The 24,724-nt window shown below is 44.0% G+C and overlaps 1 protein-coding gene across 2 annotated transcripts in view; it reads left to right on the top strand.

The window, feature by feature from the left end:
* The window catches only part of DENND4C (DENN domain containing 4C), a 1,124,311-nt gene that overhangs the window by 480,629 nt on the left and 618,958 nt on the right, over positions 1-24,724 (top strand). For both annotated transcript variants that reach the window (XM_085634595.1, XM_085634603.1), the window contains one exon: positions 14,562-14,707. In XM_085634595.1, the coding sequence (XP_085490721.1) occupies positions 14,562-14,707 (146 nt within the window). The remainder of the gene's footprint in view (positions 1-14,561; positions 14,708-24,724) is intronic.

The raw sequence follows: 24,724 nt of genomic DNA, 5'->3' as shown, positions 1-24,724 counted from the left end.
CTCCACACTCTTTCTCTCCACTCTCTTTCTCTCCTCTCTTTCTCTCTAACTGGGGGGGCCATGGGTACATTACCTTCAAGGTTGCGGGCCGCCAAGGAAGGTCTGCCGGTGGCCCGCGTGCCATACTATGAGTACCACGGCTCTAGAGGATCCATTGACGTGTTATAATGCTGCTCTGTTCATTTTGAAATCGATTAACGCAAGAAAAAGCATTGTGCTATAAACTAGAAATTAATGGTCTTAAATGTTATTTTTAAAACGTGCTAAAAATGATATCTATACTATATTGTGTGTACTTTTATGGTTATTTCATTTAAATAGCAGAATAAAGGCTTTGATGATGATTGCGGAATCCAAAGTGACCTGCTTTGTTGATCTTGTTGCATTTCTCTCGTGTGACACTTTGACTGCATACCCATTGGGTGCAGTGTCTGATTCACAGGGTGCGACCCTCGAAGTTGGGTGGGTACCCGTAGTAGTACCTCGTGTGGCTCTGCTGAACTTGCGACTGTGTGAGACAGGACTGGCCTGGTGCAACTTGATCATGCACCGGACGTAGTACGTCCTCTCCAGGGAGGTACAGATTTGGCAACTCTCCATTGTGTGTGACTGCAGTTGCCTGGTGTGACACATTTGAACGTGCACCGGTCATAGGGCCTCATTTCCAGGGAGGTATGGAATTTGTGACGCATTGTGATGGAGATCTGATGGGTCTGGTGCAACTCTTACTAATGCACACCAGACGCTGTGTCCGGATTGCCTAGGCATGACCATCATCATAGTGTACCTGACTGGGTGCCTCATCCTATTGAGGTGCTCCCCTGTATTACTCCCCATTCATCGGTTATTCCCTTTTTGACGCTCATCGTGGCAAACCAGCAGCCCTTTCCTCACCTAGCCCTTCCCGATGATATCTTGAAACCAGGTAGTAGCGAGAGAGATTGACTTGTTCGAAGGAACCCTTCTGAGACAGTTCGGAAACTGGTCAGGAGACCATGTGACTCCATTGTGTTTGGAGACCTGTGGGTGAACTTCCCGAGTGGCTGCTAAACTCCCCTTGTTTACGTCTACCTCTTAATAAACTTACTTGTTCCCACCTTCTTCCCGAAGACCCAGACTAAGTGACTTTGGCCGCGTGCGACCTCGTGTCTGGGAGGTGGAGTTGGTCATTTACCATCCTCGGGTATAGAACAAATTGGGTGACCAGTAAGGTGGAAGAATGGTTGGGGCTACGAAGTTTGCAGATTGTGTTATCCATTTACATGGTGGGTACCAGTGGCACCGCATTAGGGTGCTGAGTGCTTATTTGTGCAGGAGCATTCATACGGACTGTGCTGGTTACCTGTTACACCATAGAGCGGTGTGGAGTGAGTGAGTGTGGGTGATAGTGTGCGGTGCCACGTTATATGTTGATTTGATGTCAAAAGCCCCACACAACTGAGATTGGGTTTTCCTGCATTCTCTGGCCCACTGTGCTGCTAAAAAGTGTTCTCGTTGAATGTATGTACATGTTGTTGTGTACCATGTAACGGGCTGACTGTATTATCAGGATTTCCAGAGTGGGCCTTGGGTGGACAAAATGTCACACCGCATAAGGGTACGCCCTCTGTGGGGTGGTTAGATTAGGAATTGTCCCCACGTACATACTGTTGGTATCAAAATCCTACGAGTGGGACTATTAATTCTAGTAATAATTCCAGCTGTTTTATACCCAAAAAGTACTCGATATTCACGTTCTAAAGTTTGAATATGTGTGTTTAATATAAACGTTTTTACATATATCTTGTGTGAGGTCTCCTTTGTGACGCAACTGTCTTCTGTGTCTGTGCTTTACACATTGTCTCTGAAATTAAGCCTGACTGCTCAGTGCCAAACTACCCAAGGGTGAAGTCAGGTTGTACTGCGTATGTAATCACCCACCCTTGGTGGGAGCATTCAGTTATGCCTGACTGGGGGCATCCCTTGAGCCAACGAGAAACTGCCCGCTCGAATAGCAGGCTACACTTCTCGGGGGTAATTACTCGCTTCTTCAGAAAATGTCAGTGCCAGAAATTCTGTACCCTCCAGTATACTTTGAGCTGAGAATTTGGGGACACATTTCGGTTGAGTTGGAATTTTCAGCTGCCTTACATGTTACCCCACATACCCTTGATTCCTCAAGTTCTGAGGCAGATTCTCCAAGACAGGGCCCAAGTCATCCTCATTGCCACGGAATGGCCGAGAAGGGTATGGTATGCGGATCTTTTTTTGCTTCTCCACTTATCCCATTCTTTGCCTTCCATTCAGGCCAGGCCATCTTTCCCAATCGAAGGACTGGTTTTGTGCCCCAATCTCGAAGGCATCCACCTAAATGCTTGGAGATTGAGCGGGGACATCTGTTCTCCTTTCAGCTGCCTTTGGAGTTGGGCGACGCCATCTTATCTGCACGTCACATCTCTACTAAATCTGCTTATTCCTGCTGATGAGGCAACTTTGTTGCAGTGGCAACTCCTCGGCTAAGGCGGAGGAGTGTCGCTCCACTGCTTTTCAGCAGTGGAAAAGAGGAAAAATAAAATGGGACGATATTATCATCACTTTACCCCTGCTGCGGCAGTTTTGCGGGGCAGGGCTGCTCTGTTCACAGAGTAGGGGGAGGAGTGGTGGGCACTTTGTAAGTGCGCATGATGGTTTGGTCAGCCGTCTTGGGCCGACCAGACAGTCATGCGCACTTAGAATGTTCTCCAACAGCCTGTATTGCACTTCCTGGATGGAGAACATGCACAAGTTCCCGGTCCCTGTCTGAGCGCTTAACTACGGCGCTTAGACCAATCACAACACTGCTAACAGCAGCGTCGTGATTGGCTTTGGGGCGCCTCTGTGCTTCCTGCTTCCGTTCCGGCCAGGCTCATCGAGAAGAGACATGGAGAGATGATAGAGGAGAGCTGCAGTGAAAAGGTAAGTGTATTTTTTTTTTCTTCAAACCCCGCCCGGTTCCCCCAGATCTGTGCCAGCCGCCACCGCTTTGTTGCATGTTATGCAGACAAGGGTGTTCATCCCTTGCAGTCCAAGTTTATCCCAAGTGCTGCAATTTGCACTTTCCCTTGCCCAGAGGGTTTGTGCTATTGCCACTATTAGTCTGCTTTCCTCTTCCCGGATCAGCCTTCCCTGTTTAAGTCCCCGGTTGACCTGTGTTTCCTTAAAGGCCTGTTGAATGTTTTCCTCCTGCTCTCTTTGTGGTTCCTCAAAGGGACTTAAATGTGGTTCTTACTTTTTTAATTGGGACTCCTTTAGAGCCCCTTCACAGTTTTACCCTCTGTATGTTGACCTCCAAGATTGTATTTTTGGTCGCGATACAATCGCAAGGAGCGTCGATGAATTGCAAGCTCTTAGCTTTCGTCCTCCTTTCACTACCTTCGTTCCAGATAAGTTGGTGTTGTGAACAAGGGCTCCTTTCTTTCCGGAGGAGGTCACCCCCTTCCACCTGGCTCAATTCACCACTCTACCAACCTTCTACCCTCCACCTCATCCCACAAAAAAGGAGGATTCATTGGATCCTAGGCAGGCAGTCAACTTCTACTTAGACCAGAACAAGAAATACCAGTCGGACTACCATCTCCTCTTTGGGTACTGTGATTTCAAAAACGGTAAGGTGGTTCAAAAGAGCACTCTATTGCAGTGGATCACCCTCTACATTAAGACCTACAATGCCTTGGCCACTAAGGAGCCGCCTGGAAAGGCTCTGTGCTCAATCCACAAGGGCGAAGTCCACCAGGGACAAATACACTCCTAATTGCAGACTTTGCATAACACCTGGTTTAATCATCCACCAAGCCTCCTCCTGAGCAGGGCATTGCTGTGAAATCTGGTTTACATGTGGGGAATCTGCAAGTATAAGTATCTATTAGAAGTAAAAGTTACCTACCTGCGGTAACTATCTTTCTGGTGTATACCTGTAAATTCCTCTCCGACCTGCCTACCTCCCCGATAAATTATAGGGAAAGTTAATAAGATCCCAGCTTGCATTGTTTTGATACCACAATCTTGCATCAAGATCAATCGGCTCTCTTGTCTCGAAGGCTTGGAAAATAAATGGAGGGTAACTGATGGTGTACTGGGTTGGGAGCTTTATGGCCTCGTTATCATCAAATGCAACTTCCGTTCTGGCGTCGACTGAGTCCAGCACCCTCTACCCGTGACCTCATTGCTTTGAGGTTACCGAATCCAGTCTGATTCCTGAGGGATGTTCTACAGGTGAGATATCTGTATGTTTATAGAGCACCCACTAGAAAGATAGGTATTGCAGTTGAGAAACTCTTTCTTTGTGAGCTTAATTCAGTTCCCAGTCGGTGTTGGTCAAAATGCGACCATTCCTCCAACTATCTTTCAAAAATATTATCATAATTCAAGCTAAATGAGAATATTTCATGGAGTGGTACATTTCAGAGGCAATAACTTAAGAATGCAACTAAATATCCTCAACTCCATTGGGGCTACAGATGAGCTTGAATTATACCTAAAAGGCTAGTGAGGACTCTTGAAGGGACCCTGTATTTAACTGGGATGGACAGGGAATTAATTTGAACCTATTTCAAGCTGGTTCTTCTCATTCATTGCAATGGACTAGGACAGTGTTATTGGTGCCTATACCAGCAGACTGGCACATACTGGTTGATATTGTTGAAGGTCACCCAAAAATCCGCACTTTACCTAGCACCAACATTCTAAAGCTTGATTTTAAAATATGGACGCATAATCCTTGCTGTGAAAGTCCGTAGGAAAGAGACAGTTGCCTTTATAAGGAAGCCCAGTTTAAATTCAACTGATGCTCTGCCCTAGTTTAGTCTCAAGCTACAAGCTGCCGTAATAACTGTCTTGCCCTCAGTCTGTGCAGATGACGGCTAGCGGAACAATATCTCTTCACACCTACCAATGTGCATGAACATTGAGCACCTGCATAGATGCCACAGGGCACAAGAGGACATACATGTGGCAGTTTGTGATGGTAAAGAAAGTTCAAGGTCTTCCAGATTTGCCACTGCATCCAGGTGTGTGTTTGCAGGTGTCAACGCTCTAACTAAAAAGTTAAAAGGGTTGATGTGCAAGATCGAGACTGTGTGAGTCCCAGGGGACAGGGACTCTTGTAAAAATGAAGAAAACCTTTGCAGGACAAAACACAAAGTAAAAAAAACAAAGAAGATGAGTTTATTGAAAACATGAGAACCGTTACAGAAGGCCAACAGTAGTAAAGCCAATTGATAAATGTCCTAACATAAGGGAATTAGCCAGAACCAAAATATTTCACCAAAGAACTTGCATAAATCTGCTCAGTTGGTATTTCAAGGGAGAGTCTAAATATAAATCGGCAAGAGGACCGACATGTCTGCCTCCTAAAAAGGAGCCAAAAGGTAGAAGTATAAATCAGCAGTCTAACGTGGAGACTGCTCAGATCAAAAAACCAGAAAGGTGTGATAACAGTCTGACAGAGACTACTCAGTTGTAAAGCAAAGTCAAGTCTGACATAGATCCGAGAAAGGGCACATTTTATAGGTTTCAGACCGTGAAAAACCATACACTCGACATGGTGTGAAGTGACCATCATAGGGCTGTACTAACAAGGATACATGTCCCGAACCAGTCAATAGAAACTCTGCTACATAACACAGATAATTTTAGAAAACACATACATTGTGAATAATCACTGAACATCCTTCACCCTGAAAACAAGGGAATTTACATTGCCCTATTGAAGCAAACAAAATACAATAAGCAATTTAGAAATCACTGAAGTACAGTTGTAGCCTGGGTAGCAGCTGTCCTTAAAATGCTACATGTGCGGCATTTCTCCTGAACATAGCTTCCTTATTGACCAACAAATTAATACATTTTATTTGCAACTTCTACAGAACCATGACAATAAAATCTATTTTGTCTATTTTCTGAAAGAGGAAAAACACCTGCTTGATGCATGAAAGCTCATTTGTGGAAAATAGAAGCACTAAGTTTTCTTCAGCAGCTTTAAAATGGATGTCGGTGCAAGCAGGCTAAGGCCAGGTAGTGGCAATTTGCGGCCTACTTATGGTAACCTAAACACAACCACACAAACATTATTTCTAATTATTAAGAACAGTCTTTCATAGGCCTCTGCTTTTTGTTTTTTATTTGCCGTATGGACAGTTTTGGAGGAGTTGCTGTATTGACACCAGGGTCCTTCACAACCAGGGCAACCCACTGTCTCACTGAGGACAGTCCAACTTCAAACGCATGTCGGCAAGGCAAGCCAGAGTGTGCTTAGCAGTAGCAGGTTCATGCCAATTGTAATCTGGAGTGTCCTCATGCACTACACCAACTGCTTGCACACCGCAGTTGTTGGATCCACAGTCCAATCCTTCATACTCTACTCACTTCAGTTCTCCTTCCTCCCTGTTCTGTGCCACTTGAACTATTGAGTTCCATATTGAACTTACACATCATAGGGCCTCCTTGCTACTATTTGAAATGAAGCAGAGGCTCTGAGTGACAGAAGTAGTTTAATTGACCCAGTGTACGCCTGATTACAAAAGCAATCACACTATAACTGACAGTTCCATATCTCCTCATTCACAGGTTCCAAGTGCTATGATGCAAGTCCAGCTTGCATGTGTGGAATTTTTCTTTGTGAATTAAATCGTCTGTCAGTGTTGCGTCTGGGGAAAATCTTCCGCCCCTTTCCCATCTTAATAAAGTGACATACAGGCGAGTTTATATATGGAACCATCTTGCCCTTTCATATATTCGTATGTGGCAGAACTCTAGCCTCTTTTTCATTTTTAACATTTTCTTGAAAAAGGTACTCATTTTCTGCAAGCTTGTCTTGCCATCAGTCCTGAGGAGTGAAATCTGCCACCCACCAATTAGATATCCCAAAATTTAAAGCATTCGATGTAAGGTTTGATTATGCTTGTGTGCAGTTAGAGTTGTTGTCATTCAGCATATGAAGGTTGCACCCCAACCAGTTATTGTTCGATCATTCTTTCATAAACATAATGTGCTTCCTGCAACATCTGTGCATCCCTAAATTCTGTTGTGACCGGAGTACAGCCCTTTAGGAAATTTCCCAGCTAACATTCTAGTATTTTATTTTTCTCTCTGAAAAAATACAACATATTTTTGAATTATTTCTTCAAAACCAGAAAAATATGGACCTCCTGGTCATGGTTCTATAGGGCTTGATACAAATCAGACTTGCTTTTCTGCTCGAATCACTGTAACGTTGAATACCAGATTTGTGTTTATTATGTAGGTTTTAAAACCACTTGGTTAGCTTTGTTTTTTATGATTTAAACTGTAGCTGTGTGAGAAATTCACCATTATGAGCTCAGATTTAGCCTTTAGGCTTTCAGCTGCAAAACACATGTTGTTGAACAGATATCGCATAATGAATGGTGAGTCCTTACATTTGTGCCTCATTTAAAAAAGTAAATCCTGACAGAATAGGTCCTATTAATTTTCCTGACGCATGGATTTTTCTCTTTTATTTATTTATATATATTTATTTGTTGTGTTAAGAGCATTTATTTCCCTGCTGAGGTATCTTGGCGCTGAAAACCAATAAAAAAACAAAATCTAGGTGTTATTCATGGGCTACTACGATTATGCTTTGGGGAACAGCCAGGGTTTTAAGCTTTTCCTAAATTTGAGATAATTTGATTCTCTTTTTAGTGCATCTGATAAAACATTCCACATTTGAGCTGCTACTATTGAGAAAGCTCTGCCACCTATTCTCTTGCGCTTGAATCGTGTGGTGATCTAAGTTAGTGTGAATAAGAGTAGCACTTGTTTGATTGTAATTGAAATTGATATGTTTGAGTTACTGTTGATATTTGATGTGACAAACTAAGTGCAGAATCCATCTTGACATCAAGATTCTTCATTATTAGCACAAATAATGGAGGCAGTCCCAGGCTGGTTGGCCAAAAAGTAGCTGACTCTTAAAAGCAAAGATTTTTTTTGACCTCGTATAACCGCAAATGAATAAGCATCCTCCCGGTCTCAACTGTCCCAATTGCTTATATCTTGGGGGTCTGATCTTAACTGATGTTGATACACGATCCAACCCGTATTATGCATCATGAGCTGACTAAGAGGTGTAATCATTGGACTTGATGGTTCTACCACAACCTACTGTTCAATGACTAATGAGCTCCAAAATAACCCAAGCGCTGTTCTTTTGCTGAGACGATTAAACTTTTGATCCACGTCTCTGAAGAATTTCACAGAGTTCCACCAGCCACTCCTTGTTGAGTGGAGGGGGGGGTCGCCAATTTTGACATATTTCCCTTCTTGCTAGGAGAGACAAATAAATAACAAGTTTACTCTGTAGCCCCGAAGGATGTTCCCGGTCCTCAGATGGCTGCAAAGTGCCAAACAAAATTAAGGAAGGGCTTGCCTTTACTTCTTTGCCAAATGCGTCTGACAAAGTCTTACCCACACTATCCCAAAACTCTTTCAACAGCGGGCAGGTGGTAAACATGTGGATGTCCAGACAAAGAAACTGGTCAGAGCTTTTAACTATCCAGCAACAAACGTCACTACTTGTAGGAGCCTGTAAAAACTTACACTATGCTTCGGTACAGCTGGTCTAGGATGTGACCCACATGCATCCCAAAAGGTGGTTACAAACCACCACTATCCAAGACAAACTAAAATAGCCCTCCATCCGAGATAAGCCAGTGTTCTCTAGTATTGATATCCTAATACATCATATTTAGGCAAAACAAAGCCGTCCACAACATCAGAACAACATATATTATCTAGTGTAAATGCTCTGTATATCAAATTTAAAGAGGTTTTTTCAATAGCAATATATTAAATAAGTAGTTTCCCAGATGAAAATGAGACAGATGGTCGTGTTGCTTGATGTCAGTTTCTTTTATTGAAAAGCAGTTCATTCTTTAAAATGCACCACACAATTGCTTGCCAACGCGTTTCATCCCAACGGGACTTATTCAGGGCTAAAAGCAATTAAAAAAACAATATTTACAATTTGAATACAATACAACATTAAGTGCACATAACTATGAAGTTCCTTATAGTTCATTATCAAGCTTACACTTTTTTGCTATTAATGACCATCATAGACATAATTCTCATCCTATCGGATTTAAAATGACGGGTAGCTACTTTAAGGATCACAAAATCACTGTCGCACAGTTATTTCGTTTTCAAGAAGGATACACAAAAACCAACACATAGTTAGCTGTATTATACCATATTACAAAGCTAGCACCTATATAACAACTCAATCAGGCTCTTAGTGACTTGTGGATGTCGTCTGCTTCCTGGGCACCGTGCCTTGTTTATTTGGCATCTCCACCACCTCTTATTTTTGACAACTTAAGTGGGGACCAGTAGATCCTGTGAAGTGTGAAAAAGTGGTTTCTCCTTAGTGCAGCAGATTTAATCAAGGAATAAAGCATGTCTAAAGATACTTGCCATACGTTTTTCAGTTCCTTGTCCGGGAAGCATTCTTCCAGCCCAGATGGGGGGGTGGGCACAAACTCTTGTCCCATGCAGCGTGGAGATATCCATACCAGAGTGATACCTCCTTCTTTCTTGGTTTTAAGTTTTGCAGGTCTTTCTCGATAGTTATCAGATGGAGAATGCCATTGCTGGTCCCTACACCATGTTGAGATTTGCTAGAACTTAAACCTAGATAGTGTGTGGTTGGTCAAGTTCCTCCAGGTATCCCAGGGCAAGCATCTATCCCCTTCCATTATGTCCCCCCCCGCCCCCCCTCCCCCCCCAAAGTGTGACACCAGCTATTTTCAGTGCCTTTGCTAGGACATCTAAAAGGCACTCCGGTGTTCCCGGGGAATCCCACACGGGAGCCCATTCACTATAGTAAGATATGCCAAAGCATGAGCGACAGTCAAACCATAGTTTTGCTGCGTCATGCAGGACCTTCAGACGAACTTTTTAAAAGAATTTAGGGGCACCAAATTTAAACATGAAACCCTCTTCTGCACTGTCCGCCAACATAGCATTATTCATATAACCAACCAAGGTGCCATCTGGCTTACGTAGAAGCATCCTGCAATCCCTTAGCTGGTGAGCCTAGCAATACAGTTGAAGATCTGGAAGGTCCAAACCTCCATGAGTAAGCTTCCGTCTTAGCTTTTTCCAGGATAGCCTGATCCCCTTGCCTGCCCATATGAATGCTGAGATTCTTCCCTGTATTTTAGCAAGAAGACTCTTATTGAACACCAGAGGTATGTTGTCGAACAGATAGGCGAACTTAGGCAAGACACACATCTTAACCAGCCTCATCCTCTGTGTGAGAGGGAGATTCTGCCATCTCTTCAACCGCTTGTCTACTTCCTTAGGGACTTTCATTAAGTTCACTTTAGGGAGTTCTTTTAAGTTTTTTAATATTGTTACTCCTAATTATCTTATCTCTTTTGACAATCTAACACCATGAGCTTCCAAGTTCCAAGCCATAACTTCCGTCTTACTACTGTTAATCTCCTATCCAGACATCTTCCCAAATGTCTGCACTTCAGTAAATAATTCCAGAAGGGCTTGATTGACATCCGATGTAAACATGATCAAGCCGTCGGCATAAAGAGCTAGCTTCCTAGAGAAGCCACCTATCATAAAGGGGGTTATATCCTTATTTTGCCTTAGACATTGGGCCAAGGGCTCAATATATAAGTCAAAGAGGATAGGAGATGAGGGGTATCCTTGTCTGGTGCCTCCCCCTATTTGTAATGGGGCTGTGAGGTTACCGTTTACTATTATTTGGGCTCGAGGAGCTTTATAGATTTTTTTTAAAGAATCTCCATGAAGGCCTCTTCAAAGCCAAAAGCCTTCAATGTCCTGCTCAAATATAGCCAGTTGACCCGGTCGAAGGTCTTAGCAGCATCTAAGGTGATTATTGAGCACACTGTGTCGTCGTGGCAAGGTCTATTGAGCCTTTTAGAGTGTGTACTAGATCTTTCCTCTGCCTCCCAGGGAGGGAGCCCTTCTGGTTCACATGGATTATAGGCCCGACAATTTAACTTAGTCAAGCTGTTAATATCGCGGTGAAACTTTTATGATCACAATTAAAAAGAGATACCGGGCGGTAAGACTGACATTGTCTCGGATCTTTCCCAGGCTTTAAAATTAATGTGATCACGGCCTCATTCCAAGAGACCGGGAGTGGAGAAGTGCCCCTCAATATCTCATTAAATAACTCTAACCAGATCAAAATAATTTCTTCTGCCAGTAGTACATAGATTTCATTTGGGATCAAGTCTGGTCCTGCTGCTTTCCCTTTCTTAGTTTTATTGAGAGCAGTCAGGATTTCGTTCCCTGATATATCCTGATTAAGAAATATTAGACTATCAGTGCTCAGCTTTGGGATATGGTTTTTTGAGAGCCAATGTCCAGTGCAACCTCATCTACCACCAAATCCTCCTGATACAAATTTAGTAAAGGCCGACTCAATACCTTCTCTATCTTCAACAGCCTGATCCCCATTTGATCTTCCTGATGTAGTTGCGTGACCTATCCATTCTACTCTTCATGGCTAACACCATTGTTTATCCGTTATAGGGGTCTGCAGGATATCCTCCCAAAAAGCTATATTACATGGGGGTTGAGAGTGTCCCGCCTATAGGAGGAGAGACTAGAGAACTGAGATGCAGCCTTTAGTCGTGCCTGCACAAATCTCTCTATAGGAAGCAGTTCCTGGTCGCTCCCATTCACATCCGAGGTTGCTGCACCCAATTCTTCAACTGGAAATAATAAAATTCCTCTGTGGGTGGAAGACTAAAGTGGAGGCACAGTTCGCAAAGCAGCACAGTTCCCCACAAACTAACCTGTTTGACAGCATTAGGCAACCACCCTCCCTGCATCCGGGACTCTGTAAATAACTATTCCTTGCTGTACTCTAGATGGGCCCTTTAAGCCAATACAGTTTATGGAGGCTGATTTCATTCCTTTTTCATAATCTTCTACACCACCATATCCACAAGATGACCACCACAAACACCACTGTTCTCCAGGAGAGAAAATGGGATTCAAAATAGACTCAGTTAATTGTCAAGCAATTCACTCCCTAGAATTAATTGAGTGTATGCCTGTCCAACCCTTGATGCCACTGTTTCCCTAATGCATAATAGCTAAGGTGCAACCACCGTTCTCAGTTCATTCTCTGTTGGTGTTTAATTTGAGCTTTCCATATCTCTAACAATCAATCAGCAGTAATCTTATAAAGTGCGACTAGTCACCGATGAGGGTCTTAAGGCGCTGAGTGCGGGGAAGGAGGGTCTGCGGATCAGTCGAAGAGCCAGGTCTTGCGGTCCTTCCTGAATTGCAGCAGTGATGGTGATTACCTGAGGTGCAGAGGCAGGGAGTTCCAGGTCTTTGCAGTGAGGTAGGAGAATGTTCTTCCTTCAGCCGTGGTCTTGTGGATCCATAATGGTGGCCAGGGCAGTTGGGCAGAGCAATAATGTCTAATGGGAGTGTAGAAGGAGAAGCGGTGGTTAAGGTATGCAAGTCCAACCTCTCCCCTACAGCTCCAAATGTGGCTAAATAATTTTGAGAATATTCTAGGGCTGGCTCCTGCGTGTGAAAAAAATAAAAACTGTAGGTGTTCGTGTCCAGGTGGGATTGGGACACCCCAAAAAAATGTGGGTGTTCCATTGTGGAGGGCTTTGTAGGGGTGTGTGAGAAGCTTGAAGGTGATTCTTTTGTTGACAGGTAGCCACTCAAGGTCTCTGAGGTGGCCGGTGATGTGGTTGCGTCATGGGCTGTTCATGGGTGAGTCTGGCGGAGGTGTTCTGGACGGTCTGCAGGTTTTTTTTTAGTTTCTGGGTGGTGTCAGCGTCAAATGAGTTGTAGTCGAGTCTGCTGCTGACGAGACCATTTTCCTGGACTCGGTGGAGATCCACTTGAAGATCTTCCAAAGAAGGCTAAGCGTGTGGAAGCAGGATGTCGAAACGGTATTGCAAAATCTCAGATGTCTGAAATTATCCTTTATTTGGAACCATTTCTAATAGAACTCCCAATGTCACCAACTACCAGGCACACCCTTCCCCCTCATTTGTTGCCATGTTAATTTTCTCCAAGGCCATCCCCTGCTCCCCCCCCCCCCCCACAAAGTCCTGGGGATTACTTTGACATAAACTTTCTTTCACAGCATATTATGGCTTTTTTTTGTTACCGGAGTCATACAAGTCTTACACATAAATGGAGGATGAGCCGATCAAGGTCTTTGCTCCTAAAAATATTTTTCATTACAATCCATATCTGTTGATCTCCACAATGGAAAAACGTCCTAAGGAGTACAAACCTGTTTGATCTAATGTATTGTCCACATACTGAATGGACCTTGTGTGGATGGTTATGCAGGGTCTTTTGACTACCTTTTCTACAGGGAGCGGGAGGGCTATGACTATCTAAACTCTGCACGCTTTTGGTTCTCAGATTTACTACTGTGTTGCACCTTGGTAAAACCGCCCATCTATTTTTTGCAGTCCAATAAAAACTCTTTCCTTCACAGGACTGTTTAGCCTTCACATTCAGCAGAAATATGACTGAGCAATTTCAAACATTTCATTTCTTAGGAAATTCAGTTAACAATATTGTGAACTTGGGCTTATTTGATTTGGGAGTCTAAATCATCACTCTTCCTTGCTTTGCTGACAGGTGTGCAGGAGTGCTGCAAAATGTATGGGGCATCTAGGAGCCCTATTGTTAAATTGTCAATCATGTGTTGAAAAGCATGTTTCAGTTTAGCTTATGGTTTCTTGGATTGCAACCAAATATAGTAGTAGTTGCATCCCGGCAGTCTGGACATCTTTGATTCTCTACGGATATGATTACATTTTATTTCATACATTTTGACTGCCTTCCGGAGCTATTTAAAACGTGTCAATCGTTTTTACTTCAGCTGTTCTATTTCAGTTCACCCTGTGAGCAAAGAGGTCACAAATGCCTTGTTTGCCTTCTCTACTCTATCATTCATTTTGGTCCATGCAGAACTAATCTACAACTTCAAGACTGATGCTTTGTAACCATATTGTTGGCATTGCTATTTTTGTGTGCAAACACTTTGTTTCCAGTCCTGCAACATACTTCCCAACAAGAGAACTGGCCCATTCATATCCATAAACCAGGACAATGGCGGTCTGATTATCTGTGTATGATATAGCTCTTAACGTTTTTTGAGTATTGTGCTTTTTTGTTTTATTATCTGCCTTCATAGACCAAAGATACGCAGTACTATACACTACTGAAGCCTTCATCTTGGGTGACTGTGGACATGATACCTGTGCAGGGAAATTTTGCAATACTGTTTTATATTTCTTTTTGATATATTTATATGAATTTAGAGCAAGAATACCAAAAGGTAATGTAAAGCTTTTCGGGCTTTACAGTTCCCATTTTATAATAGGGACACTATACCATTGGCTGAAGTGTACATTAAGGTATAAGGAGGACAGCTGATTTACTGTATTGACATATTATTTACAGTTGTTGCATGCGGAAGAAATTTTGTTTAAAATAGGCTTTTATGAGCTTCTATTGAACCTTAAGAATGTGTTATCTATTTTCAGGGTTTTTAAAAACCAGAGACCGAGCTTACACAAAGTTTTACTCTCAGTTGACAAAAACCCAGATTTTTAGCCGCTTCATTGAAGAGTGCAGTTTTGTCAGCGATAAAGATACCAGCCTGGCCTTTTTTGATGACTGCATGGAAAAGGTAATTAAAACAATAGCACAAGAATCTACTCGATAAGAATTGCAATGTTTTTGCGATTTGTTATTGGATTATTATATTGTACTTGCCTTGTTTACCAGTAGGGAATGGGACCAAAAAATGGCAAGAGGCCTGTTCAGAGTATGCAGTGAATGTTGCATGCCTTACACATGTTTGGTTCAGGATACGTTATCTGTTGTGCTTGCCTATCTATATGCTTGACACCAACTGTTGCTCCGTCCTACTCACTTACTCAATCTTTTCTTTGGTCTATTGAGAACCCTCAGGAAGCCAGTGTGCTGGCTGCCAAGTCCCGCCAGAGAATGGTAGCACTAGTCTTGGTACTATCATGGCTAGACTATGGAAATTTCCTATATTTAGGTTGTCCTAAATCTGTTATTAAGAAACTCCAACTGATCCAAAACGTGGCTGCCCGGATTCTTCTGCAAATCCCAAAGCATCAGACTGCTCTGCCTGCACTAGCCACGCTACATTGGCTGCTCATACAAAAATTCATTTACTTACTTTAATCTTTATTTCGACTCCATAGAGTCATAAAAGAACAAAAGAAAAATATACAGTCCAATAATAACAGAAAACAAGCACCCAGGGTAAAGGAAAAGTTACATCGACTGCAAATAATATAATAGGTCAGGAACATAGACTTCATAGATACAATTATATTTCATAATGTCAAAAGAGTTCTTCTAATGTTCCATACAGCGGCTAAATACTTGGTAACAGCAAAAACAGTGGGAGGGGATAGGTCAGATTTCAGCAAGCGATAAGCATCCAAATGATTCCTAAAACCCCAATTTTTACAAATAGGAATAATCCACTTTTTCCTGGGTTTCATATAAAATGGACAAAAAAACATTAAATGAATATCATTTTCCAGCTCATTTATACAAGCTGGACAATTTTTAGAAGTGGGTGGGTGCCAGCGACTAGTAAGGGCTCTAATAGGTAATGCATTGTGTCGCCATTGCAGGAATAGTTTCCTAAGACCAATGGGGTTAATATCGTCCAAAACTGTCTCCAACATATAATAATCCTTCACTATTAGGAAGGAGGTAGACATGGGCCCCAAAGTGGTCATTGTTGATAAGAGTCATATTACGGTCATAGTACAAGGCAACCAAATTTTTTCGGGATATAGTACTACATGCCTCTTGAGGATTTGTCCAAAGAGGGAGTAGACCCATCACCGAAAGCTCCTCCTTAATATACTTAAGCCAAGGGATATTACGTAGAGCTGGGTGTTGATGTATCTCCCTGAATTCACAGCGATAGCTCGAGAGTTCAGGGGTTGTCCAGAGTCGTCTCCAAAAAATTAGAGGCTTCACACCTAATTCTTCCTTTATTGATCTTAATCCCATATCAAGCCTGAGTGGGAGAAGTGGTGTGCTCGGTGGAAGAGCGGCCAAGTTCCGAAGGAACTTGTTTTCCGTTTTGACAAGATCAGGGGAACAATTGTTGCCCCACAGTTCACCGCCATATGTTACTGCCCCCCGTGCCTGCATTTTATAAATTTCTAGTGGCGGGCCAATAGGGTGTATCATAGATTCTTTCCATAATTTCAAAATACCCCCCGCCTTTTGAGTCAGCTTTAGGTTTGATTTTATTTGATGATGAGTCCAAGTCATCTTCTCATTCAAGGTTAGTCCCTGGTACTCAAACGTATGAACTCTTTCTAGGGTGATACCATGAATGACAGGGTTTGGGCGAGATGACCTAGGAGGGTTGAAGATCATGAATTTTGTTTTATCAGTATTGATCTCCAACCCCCGGTCAGCACAGAAAAAGACAAAGCCATCCAGGACTCGCTGGGCACCCATTGGGGTCTTAGCAAGTAGCAAGGTGTCATCAGCAAACATAATAGCTGAGACACCTATACCATCGAGTCGTGGGGCGTCTCTATTTGGAACTTCATTCAGATGAGAAATGAGACCTTTACATAGAGGCAAAACAGGGTTGGTGCCAAGACACAGCCCTGCCTTACCCCTCTTTCCACTGGGAAGCTAGCTGATAAGCCTCCCTCTCTCCCACATCTGACCCTTGCAAAGTTATTAGTGTGAAGGCGCACTATAATCTGCAAAATAGGTAGTGGAAGGCCCAAATCCCTCAGCACGGACCAGAGTTTCGTACGTGGGACCAAATCAAAAGCCGCACGTAGATCAACATAGATGGTATATAGGGAGCCCCCCTCCACCATGACTGTCTTCCAGAAGAGCATGCATAAACTCCAACTGATCCAAAACGTGGCTGCCCGGATTCTTCTGTAAATCCCAAAGCATCAGACTGCTCTGCCTGCACTAGCTTGCTACATTGGCTGCTCATACAAAAATTCATTTGGTTTATAGCTCTGTGCCTGGCCCATCATGCATTGCATAGTAAGGGTGTAGGAAAGTAGGATCTGCTTCTTATGGTTACCCCCACTTTTTGCTAAATATGATAATGTTTTTGACTAGTCTGACTGGGCTCTTGCTAATCAGGACCTCAGTCTATCTGCTCTCTCCCTAAACTGTTATGTTATGTACACTCCAGATTGGATACTGGGTTACCCTTGTCAGTCCCTAGTATATGGTACCCAGGACATAGGTACCCCAGAGGTCTCCCATGGGCTGAAGCATGTATTATGCCACCCATGAGAGGCCATGCAAAATGAAACTACAGTCCTGCCATTGCAGCCTGTGGAAGTTGGTGCATGCACCACTTACTTAAGATATAGGTTTACTATATCTGAGGGTCACTATATTTAAAAACCATAAGTCACCCCTATAGCAGGCCTTAACAATCCTGAAAGCAGGGTGCTTTGTTCTAAGTGAGAGGGTGCCACTGCATAATCAGGACACCCCTGCAGCCTACGGAGTCTATTCTCCCGGGTTGTTAGTGCAGCAGCCATTTACGACATATAGAGTGGCTTTATGCGACCGCATGATGGCCAACTCTAAAACAGCTGATAGTAACCCTATTGTGTTTGGTGTCAAACATTGTGGAATCATACCTCCCACACTGTTAACCGGTGTGGGAGGTATGATTCTACCCCTCAAAAGCGAGCGACGTTGGGTCCCTGATGTTCCCGGTACCCACCTTCTAGTCTCGGGCAGCACAAAGTGGTTGCTGCCGACCAGAGACACGTTTCTGCCCGCCTGCTGCTGAGCCAAGCTCGAGCAGAGGAAGGTGGAACAATAGGCATCCTGTCACAGGATTTAGTGTATTGGGGCTGGGTGGGTGCTCTTGCCAGTGACCGAAAGTCTGCATGAGGGGCACATTAGGTGTCTCTGTGCATAGTCCAGTTCTAACCAGTCCTGGGAGCCGTTGGCTCCTGCTCTGGCGCGAAACTGGACAAAGGACATGGGAGTAACCTCCCCACTGTCCAGACCGTCCCCTGGGAGAGTCCCCTGAATCTGTCCATCCCTCTCCCTTGGGTACAAAGGGGCTTACCTGGCTGTAGGACCCTAGATTCGACGTGGACAAGATTCTGAACAAGAAACCACTGAAGTTAGACCGTCTGGACACTCTGGACCTTAGTCTCGTCTGTGCACGTGCACCATACAGGCTCCGTGCAGGACCTGTGGAGCCTCAAAGACAACCGACGATATTTCCCTTGGAGTGAAGGAGTCACTCCCCTGCAAGCGCAGGCACCTCATCTCGACTGATCGATCTGCTGCTCCTGAGCTCCTACGGACTCCAAAGGCTCCAACAACACAGGAGGTGGGTTTCTACGTCCCTCGAGGTCTGACATACCCTCTCGCCAAGTTTGAGGTCAGAATCCCTTGTGGGGGCTGCAATTCCCGTTCCCCTGTGCACCTAGTTCATTTGTAAGTGCATATGCTTGTTGGCATTTCCCAAACCAGTGCACTGGGCTCCAAGTAGCCCCAACCTCTGGCATCATTTCCTACAAAGAACTCGGGCCTCCTTGCACCAAGTGCTCTGTGGGCTGCTGCTTTGTGAAATCGCTCGTGGTCCCCTTGTGACTCCTGTGCCTCCGGCCTGTGGGTCCACTTGAGGGTCAACTCTGCTTTTCTTGGGTCCCCTATTTGCTCCAGGCCTGCCCTGATACCCCTGTGTTTGGTGAGTCTCCTGGACCTTGCTGGTCCGAACCGTAACCTTCCTTGACGTTCTGCGTGGGTTACCGCTGCCAAGACTTGTTGGTGCTCCCGCCAGACTCCGACCCCTCAGCACTCGACATCCTTCGCGGGACAGCTCGTATCTGGCTCCTGGTCATCCTCGATGTCTCCTGGTACCCATTGCTGCAGAGTCAAGAACCTCCTCAACGCACCTGAAGCACCCGACATTGGTGGGCATTCGTCTACCGAGCCCCTGGTTACTCCTGAGTGACCCAGACTCTGTCCCCTCTGCTTTCAGGTACACCAACAAGAATCCGCCTTTGGATTCAAATGGACACTTTTCCTCTTTCCAGCAGCGGCTCTTCTTCGAAGTCCTCCATTGGGTTTGATGGCGGTTTCGGACGCCACTTCAGAACTATGTACCCGGCTTTGTTGGGATAGAGAACTCTGGTACTACGGTATCCACGGGTGGCGTGGCTCTCCAACCTCCTAAGTTCCACGGGGTTTCTTTGAAGTCCACTGGGAGGGGTCCTTAAATTTTAAACTTCAACCCATAGAATTGTACGGAGCACGCAGTCGTGTTCCCACACTGCACCCGTCCTCCGTGGGGTCCCTACTTACTCACCTTGGGTGGTTCCTTGGATTTTCAGCGATTCTACATCCTCTACACACTGTCTTGACTCGAGTCGTGGTTCTTATACCACTATTTTAGTATATGGTTTGGTCACCCCCTGGAGCCCACTGTGCATTTGTGCTATTTACTATTGTTTCTATGCTACAGTATTGTGTGCTTTGTGATTATCTTTGTGTAGAAGATAGTGGGTTGTACTAGAGAGTGTTATATTAATAAATACTTATTTTTATTACTACTGTGTGGTTCTTGTTTCATTTAACCAATACTATAAGGTTGCATTCTGGTAAAACAAGCTGCTTATTTATTCAAGACTAAGCCTGAAGGCTACTCTATACATCTTCCACTTGGATAGCTTTCTAAGATTATCTTTGACCTCTTAAATCACCATAAGGGTTGTTTGGACTGGTGCAAGGTGCCCACTTTAATTAGTAGACATCATATACCAGGCCAACTTCTCACAAAAAACTGCAGCTTTTACAACATTTGATTCATCCCTACTATCCCGCTAGAGATTTGAGATCTGGGAACTTAAATTTGCTAGTCATCCCAGGGGTAAAGAAGGCCAGGAGTGTGGGGGGAGGTGGGGGGTCCTGTTTTTATACTTTAATCCCCAAATTATGGAATTCCCTTTCATCAGATCATAGGTAGAATGACAATGTACTGCTTTTCAGGAAACAGCTTAAAATATACTTGTTTGTGGAAACATGATATCATGACATCTTAGAAGTCTGGCAAGCCACTTGGCGCTGGGAAGGCCATCGGGTAGCCATGCGCTTAAGCAATACTTGGAACTGTATTGAATTTCCTGAAAGGCATAACTCAAAAACTAGTCACAGAAATATTGTTCACAGCATAGGGTTACTTTTTGGCAGCAAAGTATGTTGTCCTGCACAAACAATTCCCCCCATTCTTTTGAACACACCCACTGTGTCTTCCAATCCCCACTGGACAATATATTGACTGAATTTAAAAATGTTCTTTGCCTTGAGGGCATATTCTGACGCAAACAGATATGTTTTATGATTGCAGTGACTCGTTAGTGCGACCCCCCTCCACCCCCCATACTGATAGTGTGCTATTTAGTTGTTTGAGACCACCTCATTGTCAGGGAAATCATTCTTTATTTAAATAGCCCTCATGACAAGTGGTGCACTGGTTCTAAGTAATTTCTTGGCACCAACTTGGGGTGGTTTTGTGGATCACAAGCCAATTGGTATCATTCTGGAGGATAAACCACTGGAGGAAACATTGTCCTGTGTTGCAAACATGCCACATATTGGGATGCTTATGAGGCATAAATCTGCCGGTTCTGAAGAGGTGCCTGCTCGGTTTAACCCTTGCAGAGCTCCCTGTTCTCTGGTACCCTGTAAAGCAAAGTTGAGTGGGACCCTCTTAGAGATAACGCTGCTAGTTCAGTGTCGGGAATTGATAGCACAGCATCTGTAAGTGCTGTTTTATGAGAAGATATTCTATGATAGAATATTCTTTCTTCAAGTTTGCGTGTTCTGCAACAGTTTAATTAAGAAAAGAGTTGTAATTTCCTTTGTGATGCAGCCTCTGTAGGTTTCAGAAGACTGCATCTACTTACCTCAGAGGATATGGTTGTGGGCCTAAGAGAAGCCCTAGTATTAAGTGTAGCCAAAGAGCCAAGAGGGTTCACTCTGAGGCATGAAATTTTGTTCAGATGAGCAAGATATTTAACATGGTGAAGAGGTGGGTTGGAGAATTACATGGTTGGAAACCATTTTCTTTTACTGCAGGTGTTTTGCTTGCATTTTTAGTGAAATTTGTTTTGTTTATTCCTTTTAAGTCTTCTGTTACTGACCTCGTTCTGGATGTATCTCGGTGCTTTCCTTTGTGATGCAGCCTCAGTAGGTTTCAGAAGACTGCATCTGCTTACCTCAGAGGATATATCTCTGTGCTCGTCATTACTGCAGCTAGCTGTGGATTCCAAGGATGCCAGTATGGCAGGCTCAGTAGCCATGCCCAATTGAGGCAAGAATTTACTGAGGCCAAGGTGGTGGTGATGAGGAATTTTATTCTGGGTATTGTTCTATTGAGCCATTTTATAGGTGTCCTCTATGCCATACATTGAGTCTGGGAGCTCTTCTACGGGCTCTCCACCCCCTTGCCAGTTGCCCTAGAGCCCATAAAACAGATGTCAATGAGGCAAAAAATAGATAGGACAAGTTCCAGATAGGCAATTCTTTTATGAAATTCTAGATAACATGTTTTTGGTGGAAATGAGAGAGTAGGCACTTAGTTTGGTTGAAATGTAGGAGCTTAGTTCTTCATACAGGTCCTTTCAAAGGTCTAAGGAGCCTCAGCTGACCATCTTAAGGTGAGAAGAGTAATGTTGCAGGAACATCCCTTCTTTCAAGTTAAAGGTAGGGACACTGATTGCAAATCACAGGCTGGCGCTAAAAGAGATGATTTTAAGTGTTACACATTCACAAGCTCATTCCTTTAAAGTGGCAGTGGTCCTGATAAGAGATATAACACATGTAAGCGTTCTAGCAGGTTTAAATCTAAACCAGTAGACGTATTCTCCTCAATGGGTCCACTTTTAGATTTGTGGATATCACCGCGTGAAGCTTAAATAGCCAATAAGCCTAGCTTCATTTATCTTTTCTCTTTCGGGAGGACTCATAGAAGAAAAAGTATTGATAGGTCTCATCTGCCATTCCACTAGGGTCTGTAAAGAGTTAGCGTTTTGAGAGCTGGGCACATGCTCATCAAAGGCCTCAATCTTTGGACCTTCATTACGTCCAAGGGTTTTGTCCTTTTCATCTGCTCAAAGAAATTGGATTTCGTTTAACAGGTGGCATTTCTCTATTTAATATTTTTGACCCCCTAGGTCTGAAACTCTTAATTCAAGGACGACTTCTACTACATTTCTGTGTTTTTGACCTTCAACTCCAATCTAAAGCGTTCATGTCCAAGCCACTAATATAAAAGTGAGCTTAATCTATTTTTCTTGCATTTTCTTGAGCATCAGTGATGTGACTGTAGGAAAAGGTGCCATATAGTGCACAGAGTGACTTTAAACAAACTTTGGAAAACATACCTTGAATCGGCACTCCTTGGGCACATCCTAGAGATTAAAGCTAGGAAGCAAATAAGGACAGCAGCTTTAGGTGAGCAATCCTTGGCTTTTACAGGCACCCCAGTTGGAAAACTTTCTATCTGCACACGGTTTACGCATAATCAGCAGAGTCACCTTGAACACAAATTTCTGGTAGGACTTGATGCAATCTTGGGAATTGCCCCATGCCAAATGACCGAACAAGCTCTGAAATACTTGTCATCTGAACTCACCTTCCTGATCAGAGCTTCTCTAATTCACTAGTCTGTAAGGCCAGGCTGTCCTGTAGAGAATTGTCTGTGAAATATTTGATAGGTGGTTTTTAGAGTTAGAATGTTGACACTGGATTCCTTGGCCCCGTTGGTATTTGGTCTGTCTCAAGAGTCAAGCCACCCAAGCCTGACCCCAGTCAATAGTCTGTTCATGCATGTCAACTTCTTGACACTTGTGAAGCTACCTTCATGTGGTTGTAGCCTGCTATAGAGTGTCTCTTGCTAGTGACTCCACTTTAGTTTTTGGTTCATTATTCCTTTCCAGACTCTGAATATTTGAATAGGGTTCACTGGTAACGTCCTCACTGGCTCTACCCCTACCTTTCCTGAGAACACAAATTTATTTACCTAGGCACGTCACCATTCTAGAAGATCACAGTCCCCTGCAGTTTTCGAGGGTGTTCCATATTTTCCTATTGCTCCTTTAAATGCTATATAGAGCCCCTTAGCACTGTGCTCACCAGTAACCATATCAAAATGACACACTTCTCTACTTGAAAGTCCACTAGCTTGAGACATTCAAAGCCTCAACCGCTGTCACTGCTCTACTCATCCACACTTGAGTTTCTAGCACTTGCATGAAAGTCAACACCACCATAACAGAATTCCTGCTAATCAACATGAAATACATGCAGCAAGTAGTCTAAAACTGGCTCATCGACACAAACCTGGATGCATACAAACTTTTACCCAGATCCAAGTGACGCTGACTCACCCGAGATACAGATCTCATCTTCAAGGAACACATTGCCAAGAAAACTAAGCGGGCTGGTACTAACGCTTGAATAAATAAGGTGAAACCATCTGTCTCAGAAATCTACTTAGGAACTGCTGTTCGAGCCCTCATACACTCGCATCTGGACGGTGGCAATGCCCTGTTACAAGCCCTTCTAAACTCCACTCACCCACTTTTAAGGGCATCTTGCTCTCCCCATCAAGGGCCTAATAAATATGACTGCATCACCCCCATCCTAAGGGAACTCTACTGGCTCCCCTTACCAGTACTGCGCAATCTTCAAAACCAGCTGAATTGACAAACAGGCATTAACAAAACCAATAGGTCTCGTTCACAAAACCTATTGTCTTTATCAATTTTTTTTAACCATGTTTTATAGCAGCGCAGCTGCTGTGGAATGTGAAGTTTAAAAAAAAAAAAAGCCTTCGACAAAGCAGCACTTCGCATAATACCACTTTTGTTTATTTTTCCCAAAAAGACCTAAGCCAATGCTGGTTTGCTCATGCTTCCAAATTTTACAGAAACCTTTATTGCCCAAAACTGACATTGTTGTATTGGGAAATTATTTGGAATTGATTGCCTTTGGGTTAGCCCCTGACCCACATTATAGTACATATCTGAGTACTAGCCGCAGATTCCTTAACGTAGAATTATCCCCAGGCGTGAGACTGGACCTGGAAAACTTTCTTTGCCCCAGCATCTCTGCGTGCCGGGAGGCGGTACCATGCGACTCTGCCCTGACGTTGTCTGCAGGCGTGACGTCAGCGAGGTCACATAAGCCCCTCCCTGGCGCGCTGACATCAGTTTCTTTCTTTTCCGCGTGCAACGTGGATCTGGATCATGTCTCTGTCCTGTTTTCACACCTTCTTTTCACGCTTTTGCATGGAGGGACAGTGTGCGAATGCCTTCGGGCTTTAAAGCGTGCTCGTCTTGCGCGCGTCAGATGTCGGTGACGGACCCTCATCCTATTTGTATGTGGTGTTTGGGCGAGCACCATGATTCCACGGACTGCAACGCTTGCCAGCATCTGAAGCCTAAGTCCCGGCGAGATCGCCGGATGAAGCTGCTCTCCGCTCGGTTGTCCAGGTCTGGGTCGTCCCTGCGTCCCTTCCCCCGTGGAGGGGTCCATGAATCGCCGCTTCCGGTTTCGGCATCGTCCGTCACCGAGGCCCCTCGGGTGTTGTTCACCATCGGTAAGTCTCTTAGCTTGTCTCCGTGGT

Source organism: Triturus cristatus, chromosome 2_1 (genome assembly GCF_964204655.1).
Source record: "Triturus cristatus chromosome 2_1, aTriCri1.1, whole genome shotgun sequence".
In the NCBI taxonomy this organism is placed as follows: domain Eukaryota; kingdom Metazoa; phylum Chordata; class Amphibia; order Caudata; family Salamandridae; genus Triturus; species Triturus cristatus.
This window is presented reverse-complemented; position numbering and strand designations above follow the sequence as displayed.